Raw genomic sequence first — 10,216 nt, 5'->3', positions numbered from 1 at the left:
TGACTACAATAATGAGGAACACATGTACTCCTTTGTTTTAGCTATTAATATAATTTTATTTTTAATGAAGCAAGTAAATATGAAACAGTATTATCTTACTATATAAACTCCAGCATTTTATATATGTATTTATATTTATAAAAATGAGTCATTTTCTGGGTGAAGAACTGAGGTCCAGAACTTAACCAGGTTAGTGGTTCTCAAGCTCTGCCGCATCACAGAATCAAGGGTAGTGACACTAAGGCTACAATGACCAATTATGTCAGAATCTCTGGAATTGGGACCCTTGTATTAGTTTTTAAAGCTCCCCAAGTTCAACTAGAGGACAAGTGAACTAGGTCACATACAGTCAAAGGCTAAAACATGACGTGCTCTTAATTCACTTGTACCACTGTAGCTAGCTTTTGCTATGTTCTCGTGCACGCTATTTCTAATAAAAGGAAGAAGGTCATCTCTTGCTCGATGCTCCTGAAAGGTGAGATGTAAAATTGTACAGGCAAGACTACAACCCTATCCCAAGAACAGTAGTGCTATATAGTTAACCTAGAGCATTAATTCTCACCCATAGGTGCCTATCGGACTTAGTCTTAGAACTTTAAAATAAATACAGCTATCCAATAAGTATCCGAGATTAGCTGAATCAGAATCACTGGAGGAGGCACCTGAGCTTGTGAAAAGAAGCTTACGATTTTGATACCCAACCTTCGATGGAGCCCTGCAGAGGTGTGCCACAGTATGCGCTTAGCGGTACTTGGTTAAATTATAGGAAAGCAGATTTCGGCTTAAGACAGAAAAATAGCTTTAAAAACCGCTTAGAGCCATCCAGCAAGGGCAGGGTCTCTTTGAAGGCAGTGAGCTCTGGGAAGTGTGGGGACAAGCTCTGTGAACCGTCACTCATTCTCTCTTGACAGAGGGGTGTCTTGTTTGCTGTGATTTTGGGAGAAGGGACTTAGCAGGTTGCCCAGTCCCTGAAGGCTCTATCACCTAGAAAGCTAACTGGCCTCAGAATGCAAAGACAGGCTGCGTCCCTGCGAGGCAGGGGTCGGCTGTCCCCTCCGGTCAGGGAGCCTGGCTGGAGAACAAGTCATCCTTGCTCTCTGTTTCAGTGTCACTGACCATAAAGATGGCATTTTAGTATCTCTCTGACTCCCTTGTGTTCTCAATTTGTTCCGAAGTGAAGAGGGAAGGAAGAGAGTTATTTGTTGATGTCTTCAAACTTCCTAAGCATCAAAATAGAATCATAAATTGTAGTGGCCCATGTCTATAATACTTGTGTTTTGAAATAGCATTCCATTACTTTATTGAAATCAGTGAACAATTTACATTCTGAAGTACAAACTACTAAAGTACACAAGGAACAAAACAAAACAAAAAGGCATAAAAAAAGCTGGGAATTCTAACTGCTCAACTGACTAGGAAACAACAGCAACAGCATTTTCCAAATTTCTACTTTATTGAGAATAATCTTAGTCATGATCTGCAGAGGTTGGTCCCGGGCAATTTGAAGACAGGTCTTCTTTATCTGTAATTTACATGAGGGACAGAAAGGATCAATACAACATGTACAGTAAACTATTCTAGAAAATTATTTCCGTGTAACACAAATTTTTTAGCTGCGTTTGCTACTTATTGTTAAACACACTGGGAGGTGATTTTAAAGAAACAACTGAAAAGTCTTCACTCTCAAGTACAAAGTCCTCCATTTCTTTCTTACATTTAAAAAAAATGGAGTGGATTTCAACATGCTGATGTTTATGGTTCGGGAGCAATATTCTATCTAATTAAAAATTTAGTATATTTTTCAACTACCTGCAACTAAAGGCTCTTTGAAAATAAAGCATGAAAAAAATTATCATCCTGAAGTGATTCAGAATTCTTTCTTTTGAAATAAAACACTGAAAAATCCCCTTCCACATGTTCAGTTTCTGAAAAGTTAAAAACACTTTTAATAAGGCCTCAATTATTTCTATATCTACTATTTCTTTAAGATATTGATTCCACGTTACCATTTGGATAGAATAAGACATTTCCATTATTTATGGAAAACGTGACTTTTATAAAAAAATAAAGTTAAAAATCAAAGAGCATTTGTATTCAATATTTTTAAATAGTTTAAAGTATTTTCTTACCTTCATAGGCTGTTCCACACCAAATACAATATAGATGTTCTTCTCTTAAATAACTAGTCAATATTTGTAATTTGTCCAGTACCTAGATACGGGACACAAGCACATTAGTGGTTCACGTAGAACAGAATCTTGGTTTTCTTGCCTCTTGGATCGTGCTGAATTAGCCCAGGGCCACACCTCTTCCACTACACTCTCAGCCCTTAGGAGAATGCCAAAAGCAGAATTATTTTAGAATGTGTCCCAGTGTACCAGCTACCCTGATAGTTTCACAAGTCACCCAGACACAACATGGACCACTTGTTAACATTCAGAAAATAGAATTTAGCTGCTCTATTAGGCCAGGATCCTTAGAAACCATCTCTGTTTTCAAAGGATCTACCGTCTCCAGTGGGACGAGGGTAAACACTGCCCCCCTGTGCCACTGACGTTCTCACCAGTGGTCTCCCATTTAGGTGGAACGCAGGTCTTCCCAATGTTGAATGTGCCCTACAAATGCTTGTATACGTGTAACCACAGAAATGTGCACGCAGTGTATTTATTTCTTGAATCATCTCCACTTCCTTAGAACTGAGGGTTTTTTTGGTTTTGTCTTGTTTATGGGTGAGTGAGAGAGGTACTCATTACCTTGTGGATCACTTCCACAAGTTTATCAGGAAACAAAGTAGAAATGAAAATAATTTACATGTGCAGCTAATTCATCGTCTGGCAGAGGTGAGGGGGTAAACTGAGGCTAAAGGGAAAAATTATATGAAGTTTTGGTTTGGGGATATAAACTTAAGATGTCGTAGTTCTCAACTGGGCATGATTCTTCCCCTCACAGTACACTTAACAATTTCTGGAGATATTTTTGGTTGTCACAAGGGGCAAGTACAGGAAGCAGCTGGCTGCGGAAGGCCTGGGGTTCTGCGAGAGATCTTACAATGCACAGGCCAGCACCCCATGACAAACAAGTACCAGCTTACAATCTTAACAGTGCCAATTGTGAGACACCCCGATCAAGGAAATGGTATCAAAACATACACTTAAATCTTCACTGTCATATTCATCTTCATCTTGTTCGTCTTCTTCCTTTTCCTCTTCTTCAGCCTCCTCTTCAAGCTTCAGCCAGTACCAGGCCTCCCTGGGAACCTGAATATTCTGAAAGTGTAGAATTATTTCCAATTAAACATAGCTAAACACAAGACTATCACCTGTGTGTTCATGTCAACATGAATTCATTCTTTCAATTAAATATTTACTGAGTGCAGCATCAAGACTGAAGCACTGTATTATGAACTCTGGGGATACAAAACCCAATTAGAATATTGTCTCCAAGCTGCTGACGGTCTACTAGGGAAAATAAGCTATATCATAAATAGTTTAATGGGTATAAAATAATACATATAAGCTAGAAAATCTTAAGAGTCATGACATACATTCAAAACAAAGTGCTAGAGAAATACAGAAAAATGGGAGATTACTTCTAGCAATCTATTTAAAGATGATAGAAATTTCATTAAATGAAGTCATTTTATTTTGAACCAGTAAAATAAAAAAATAAAAGTCATTCAGGTCTGAAATATATGGTATTCTACCATGATCTTACTACTTAGAGACACATGAGGAGCTGAATAGGGACTGAAAACTGGCTATTCTGGCTAGTCAGATATTCTGGGGAATAGAGTTTTCACACATAGTAGCCCTGAGTAATTGATATTCAAATGAGCAGAGAACAATTAAATGTAAAAATGCTACTTAACCCTTATTGGATAATTCAGACTATTCAGGTTCCTGCCATAAACAAGTCATCATTGTATCAATTATCATAGATCAGTAGTACACAGTGAGTAAAAGCTTTAATCAGTAGAAGACTAGGTATACCACACTTGGAGTGTTTTGTTTGGTTTGGCTTTTAAAAATATAAATACACGGCAAACCATCCTGGGTGCCAAAACACGTCACCACCAAACCGAAAGCAGGTAGCAGGCTTGCCTTCTGAGTATCCAGCTGTTGACAGGCCCGCTGGCTTCTTCTCAGATCTCCTTCCAGCTTCATTTCATCCTGCTTATTTTTAAGTCTCATTCTAATGGAAAGAAATAACAGTACATTACAGTTCTGTACTCTCTTTATCCACTTTACGTGGCCGAGCACCAGAAAACACACCACACTGATGAAAACATGGAACCAAAAGCAGCTCCAATACGAAGTTTTACCGAAACTGTTCTGCAGCGTTTTCTTCAGCTTGGTTTTTCATGTGAATCTTTCTCCTGTAGCTTTCTAGCTTTTCCTCTGCTTTTCGTTTTAATAATGCCTCATGCCCAATGCCACTTTTTCCTGTCCAGACAGACAACTCTGATAAGAAACTTACTGACTTTATATTTCAAAACATGACAACATAAATATTTACAAATTAAAGGCAATTGTAATGTGAGTACAATCACTCAAAATCATTTGACAAGAATGACAGGAGAGAACACTAGAGATTTTTTTAAACCTCAAACACATAAATATGGTAAACAAATAACACATATATTTTCTTTCATTCATACAAAGTATTAAGAAAAACATTTATTTATTTTAAATTTTATTTTTAATTACAGTACACATTCAGTATTAATTTGTATTTGTTTTAGGTGTATAGCATAATGGTCAGACAATCATATACTTAACAAAGTGATCCCCCTGATATTTAAGAAAAACTTTTAGTGGATAATTTTGTCTCAGAATACTTTTAGAGCATTTCAACCAATAAAAATACCTTTGCATTTTTAATGGTTACAACAATTTTCTCCTATATTTTTATGATTTAAATTTTATTTTGTACTAAAACTTTTTTATTTTTAGTTTAGAAGTTTAACAAAGAAACATTTTAATGAGGGCTTCCTATGGTAAGAACTGTAACAGCACTACTATAAAAATATTTATTAAGCAAATGTATGTGTTAGATATAAGCATAAGCATATCATTACTGGTAAGTATCCCTAAAAATAATAACATACCTGTTTTGACATTGAGAGGAATTGGTTCAACAATACCATCTCCTAAACAAAGAGAACAGAACACAAACTACTTCAGAAATTCTTCAAAACACAAGCACAGTGTGCAACTTTACAATGTTTGACACAGATTCCCTCTTGTTTCAATAATATTCAAACTGAAATCTGAACATCAGTATGCTAAATCAATTACTGCCTTTTGATCCCAGTCCTCAATAAGGCTGACCCACAGCCTCCTATGTCACCTTAAGGTAGGGCTTTAAGATGTGAAAGCCTGATATCAAACATCCAAGACAGTGACAGGCTTGCCAGATGAAGATCAAAGCAATTACAATAAAAAGGAATAAAGAGAAGAAACGCTTACAGAAAGTACTTTAAATATATGGCCTTTGTATCTTAATAAACAGTCTCACTTCCTAAGAGAGGTGAGAACGGAGAGTCTCCAACGGGCAGAGCGGTCACTCAGGCAGCTGCTACAGGTACAGAGCAAACAGGACAGGGTCCTGACATTGTCCTCAATGTCTCTTCACTACCCTTCTGCCACTGTGCTCCTCAACCCTTCTCTTGTCAGCACACTTAGCTGTGGCCTCCACGTGAGCTTTGTCCATCCCAGTCTTTAGTGCCTTCGAGCTGGGCTGACACCCAGCATTGTCTACAGTAGGTGTGGAAAGGTGAAAGTTCTCCATAAAGCTTGTTAGCACGTAATAGACTAAGAAGTTTAAGTTTTAATTTTTGTGTAGATGAGTAAGATTAAAGAGACATCTCTGGTATTCATGGACACCATCTGATGGTAAGAAAACCTTTTTATTTCTGGATGTGACTTACCACTCTTGCCAAGGGCCTGACCACTTTTATATCCCATCTTCTGGAGCAAAGCAAACCCTTTGTTTTCACAGCCTAGTGCGTTCTTCAACCCAATGTCACGTCTTTCTTGTTCTTCCTCTTTTAAACTCTTCTGCCTATTTTTCAGATTAGCTTCTTGCTGCTTTTCTTCTTTTCGACGGGCTTCTCGAATTTGCCTCAGCATTGGCAATCCTGGTCTAACATCTTCTCTGAAGAATAAAGGAAAAGGTTGTTTTAGATGAGTATGTGAAGTTTTCCCATGACTCTGGTACTTACTCATATTTCAGTGCTACCTCTCTCATCATCTTTGTTATCATCTATATTAGAACACATCAGTGACTTCCGAGAATAGCTGTTTTAGTAAAAATGATGATAGTTGTTGCCAGATTGTAGAAAACTAAAGAAAGCACACAGTTGAAGAAATTGGAAAAAAGTAAGTTTCAACTAATTTTTCTAAGGTGTTTGGCGACAATAAAGGGCAAAGGTGAATAGTAGCTAAAAGAGACAATAAGATGAAATAAAGGAAAAAAGTAAAGCTCCTTGGAGGAGGGGAAATAAAAAGAATCAAGGACAGAAGTAAAATGCTTAGCACTAAAAGGGAAGAGGCTCGTAGTGTCTCCGCGTAGACATGAGGACAGGATTCCCCTAAAGCGGTCAGACTAACTTTCCACCCTCAGATTTAAAGTCAATGTCACTGCTTAAGAGTCTACATTAATGCCTTATACGTATCATTACATGAAGTGTTCACACTTACTTACTGGACATTAATGAAGGAATCAGACATATAGTCCTCCTCTTCTGCCATGTTCAACTTCGTGTGACAAAAGTATCTGCAATTCAAAGAGGACAAAGTAACAGTTACTCCTTTTTTAGTTTACCAAAATGGAAATAAACCTTTCTGTATCTCCAGCCATGAACATTATCCAGTGCTCTACTCCACATCCACGGGACCTTTTGACAACTTGCTGTGTGGAGCTCTCAAACTCAACAATCCCTCCAACTCATTCTCCTCTATCCCAAATTTCCTTCATCCCCTGTATTTCCAAATTAAAGTCACTACCATCTCCCCATTCCCGACCTCTTAGAAACCTCTGTCACTTCCTCCTCTATAACACCCCTCAGAGGCATTTTCCCCTATAGTTGTGGCCACTACCTTAGTTCAGGTATTTTTCTCACCGGAGCTATTCCACCTGCTTCCTAATTGGTCTTACTGCCTTTGGCTTCTCCTCTTCCAACCCATCCTCTCCACCCTCTCCACCACAGTGTTTTAAAAATGAAAGTCAGGTCATTTTACTTACTGTTTCAAATCCTTCAATAAACTTTGCCCTATAGGCAGAGGAGAACCAGTCGCTTTAACACTGTAGCAGACGCCCTCCATAATCTGACCCCTGACTCTCTTTAGGATTCATTATTGGAGCCACACAGGCTTCTCATTGCCCTCTGAATGTACTGCTGATGTTTTCTTCGTCCTAGGCTCAGGTTGCAAAAACTGGGCCTCTACAGCATTTTATATTAGCTGCTCATTTGGAACGTCATAGAGTTAACACCTCACCTATATGAAAACATTTTTGAGGAGAGTCCGCATCCAATACAGCCAAATCATGTTTTAATTACTGGTCCGTAAATGGGTAAAATAATTATCCAGAAAAGTGCATCTCAAACTTTATTGCATATGTGAATTGCACCAGGATCTTAAAAGGCAGAGTCTGATCCTGAGCTGGAGCCAGAGGTTACGCATTTCTAACAGGCTCCCAGGAGATGTTAATGTTTTCCTTTGGGAACCCAGCCCTTTGGCCTCCACCTTGTTCTCGAGAGGAGGGCGACAATCTCCATAGGTTTCTTGAGCATAAAACAGCTAATTATGGTACTTCACACCCCCATAACACAGGACCTAAGAGGGCAAAGAAACCTCTCTTTCCTCACATGATATGAATATGTGGATTGTGGGGGGAAAACTCTCTTCACTGGGGTTTCTGAACTAGAAGTAGGTGAAGCTGGGCTGCAGACGGCCCTCTTCTTGGCCATATGGAGAGATGCTGTCCTGCAGAATGAAGCTGGATAGAGAAAACAGGCCTAAAAGCAATGAGTTTCCAACATAGGTCCCAACACCATGATTTCTGTAGCTCTTTATTTGATGCCGTGACCTATGAATCTTCCGAGCTACAGAGGCTAATAAATTTCCTCATTACTTAAGCCTGTGGGAGTGGGGATTCTGTCAACTGCAACGAAGAGTCTGAACAATTCCACAGGATAAAAAAAATATTACTGTCCTAGTTTTTAATGTTTGTCTTCCCAACTGGGCTATAAACCACAAAGGTAAGTCCCCTATGTGCTCAATGTCTACACAACTGTGTCCCAAACATCATCAATTCTTGATGTTCAGTAACAAGGGGAAAAAGGGTCTTTAATAATATTTGTAATAATAAATACATTTCCCCTGTGTTGTCATGTCTGATTTTTTTTTTGGTGTAAATATATCATCAATACAGAAAACCACACAAAAATGTACAGCTTAATGAATTATTATGAGGCAAATACTCGTATAATCGGGTGGTAGCCTCCAAGGTGGTCCCCAAAGATTCCTGCCTCTTGGTTTTCAATGTCCTTGTGTAGTCTCCTTTCACCGGAAACAGAACTGACCTGTGTATCCAATAGGATATTGTGGCCATGATGGAGTATGATGCTTGGTCACAAAAGACACTAGTTAGAACTAGTAAGTACTCACTCTGAAGGAAGTCAGCTGTCATGTAGTGAAGACACTTAACCAGCTCTATGGAGAGGTCCACCTGGGAAGGACAGAGGCTTCCTGTTGACAACCAGCACAAATATGAGAGCTACATGAGGGAGCTACTTTGGAAATGGACCCTCTAGTGCCAGTCTGGCCTTGAAATGACTCAGCCTGGGCTGGCATCTTCACTACAACTTCTTACAAAAGTCTGAGCTAAGCTAAACTAGTAACAATTTTGTGATCCAGAGAAACTGCGATATAAGAAATGGTTATAGTTATTCGAGCTGCTGAATTTGGGATAATTTATTATACAGTAAAAGATAATACAAACCACCACTCACATCAGGAGGCAGAACCTCATTGGCCCTTTTTGTCCCCTATTCAACTGTACTCCTAGTCACCTCCTTTTCTGCACAGTTTCATCATCCACTTGTGCATCTTTAAACATTACAGTTTAGTTTCGCCTACTTTTCTTTTTATTATAGTATAATAAGTTAAAAATGTGGAAGATTATATTCAGCATTTGTGATCATTCACCAGACTCTTCATTTGTAGTAACAGTGTTTTTACACATAACGACTTAGCCCTTACCCAGTGTATCACACATTTACGAACCCATTTTATCATCATTAAAAACTCTACAAGGCAAGAATACAGTTAGTCCTGCTTACTAGTTGGAGAAATTAAGACCCAGTATGGCTAAATGACTCGCTCAACATGACAAAGAATGCAGGCCTCAGGGCTCCTGCTACTGCAAATGGGATTCGATTATTTTTAAGGGACCCATTAGACTCCAAAGTGCTAGGCAGATCTTTAAAAAGAATCGGTAACCCCTATTTAAAGCTCCCTTTCTATGGGTACAATATACCTCAGCATCCCCCATTCCCATCAAGCACAATGATAAACTTCACAAGGGGAGAACCAGGCAGAGATGACAGTGGTTTGGAGCACAGTGACAGCAGTGGAAGTGGTAAAAACTGGTCACGCTCTGGATATATTTTGTAGGTAGAGCTATTTTGAAGATTTGCTGATGGATTGGGGGTGATGTAAAGGATTACGTCAAGGCTGTTGGCGTGATTACCTGAAAGAATGTTTTTGAGAGGGGTAGTTGCAGAGTTTGTTTTGGTTTTGGCAAAGAGAGGGCAGGGAGGTAGCAACAAGAGTGCTGCTTCAGACACACCGAGGGTCCGACTACACAACCTAATGGAGAGATGGGGGCCATGTAGTTAGATGTACAGCAGAAAGGTGACAAAAAAATGCCTCAGTCTCAAACACTCCCATCAGGGACCACTGATCCCTACCCTCTCGCGTCCCTCCCGACCGAAAGCGTCTCACGTACGCGACCACTTCGGGTGGGAATGTGGGTGATGGTGTGACGACCAGCACACAGATCACTGCCCTTTATCATCCTATCCGTTGCCTCCAGCCCCTTACCTGGCAGCTCTGCTAGCCCCGGGCCAGCTGACTACAGTGCGCGCTGCTCAGGTGCTCACCGACCTGCGCAGAACGTCAGCACGCCTTCCCGTACCAGAGTTTCCGAG

General features: G+C 39.5%; 2 protein-coding genes across 9 annotated transcripts in view; one reads left to right on the top strand and one right to left on the bottom strand.

Annotated features, from left to right (window-relative positions):
* Window positions 1-951: 951 nt before the first annotated feature.
* HEATR5B (HEAT repeat containing 5B) overlaps window positions 952-10,216 on the top strand; it is an 80,419-nt gene continuing 71,154 nt past the window's right edge. The window contains exon 1 of the mRNA XM_036027856.1: window positions 952-956. The gene's annotated coding sequence lies outside the window, so the exon portion shown is untranslated. The remainder of the gene's footprint in view (window positions 957-10,216) is intronic.
* On the bottom strand, window positions 1,284-10,214 carry GPATCH11 (G-patch domain containing 11). Of its 8 annotated transcripts, none has more exons than XM_036027861.1 (11): window positions 10,110-10,214; window positions 8,673-8,753; window positions 7,101-7,273; window positions 6,706-6,777; window positions 5,930-6,156; window positions 5,108-5,149; window positions 4,322-4,442; window positions 4,101-4,191; window positions 3,150-3,266; window positions 2,130-2,211; window positions 1,284-1,522 (listed from the first exon to the last, which is right to left on the bottom strand). In XM_036027861.1, exons 4-11 carry the CDS (start codon window positions 6,750-6,752, stop codon window positions 1,467-1,469), a joined length of 783 nt encoding a protein of 260 aa, XP_035883754.1. In that variant the 5' UTR covers window positions 6,753-6,777; window positions 7,101-7,273; window positions 8,673-8,753; window positions 10,110-10,214; the 3' UTR covers window positions 1,284-1,466. The 8 variants fall into 8 exon arrangements, with proteins under 8 accessions (XP_035883754.1, XP_035883755.1, XP_035883757.1 ...); XM_036027862.1 differs by having other exon boundaries at window positions 7,124-7,273; XM_036027864.1 differs by having other exon boundaries at window positions 8,673-8,733; window positions 10,110-10,203.

This window comes from Phyllostomus discolor, chromosome 6, assembly GCF_004126475.2.
Source record: "Phyllostomus discolor isolate MPI-MPIP mPhyDis1 chromosome 6, mPhyDis1.pri.v3, whole genome shotgun sequence".
In the NCBI taxonomy this organism is placed as follows: domain Eukaryota; kingdom Metazoa; phylum Chordata; class Mammalia; order Chiroptera; family Phyllostomidae; genus Phyllostomus; species Phyllostomus discolor.
Note: the sequence above shows the minus strand (reverse complement) of the source record. Positions and strands in the feature narration are given on the sequence as shown.

Coding starts and splice junctions, on each gene's coding strand:
- GPATCH11 (XM_036027861.1), bottom strand. CDS start 6,752: ATGGCAGAAGAGGAGGACTATATGTCTGATTCCTTCATTAATGTCCA. Junction 4,443..5,107: donor TCCTCTCAATGTCAAAACAG/GTATGTTATTAT, acceptor CTGTCTGGACAG/GAAAAAGTGGCATTGGGCAT. Junction 4,192..4,321: donor AACGCTGCAGAACAGTTTCG/GTAAAACTTCGT, acceptor TCTTTCCATTAG/AATGAGACTTAAAAATAAGC.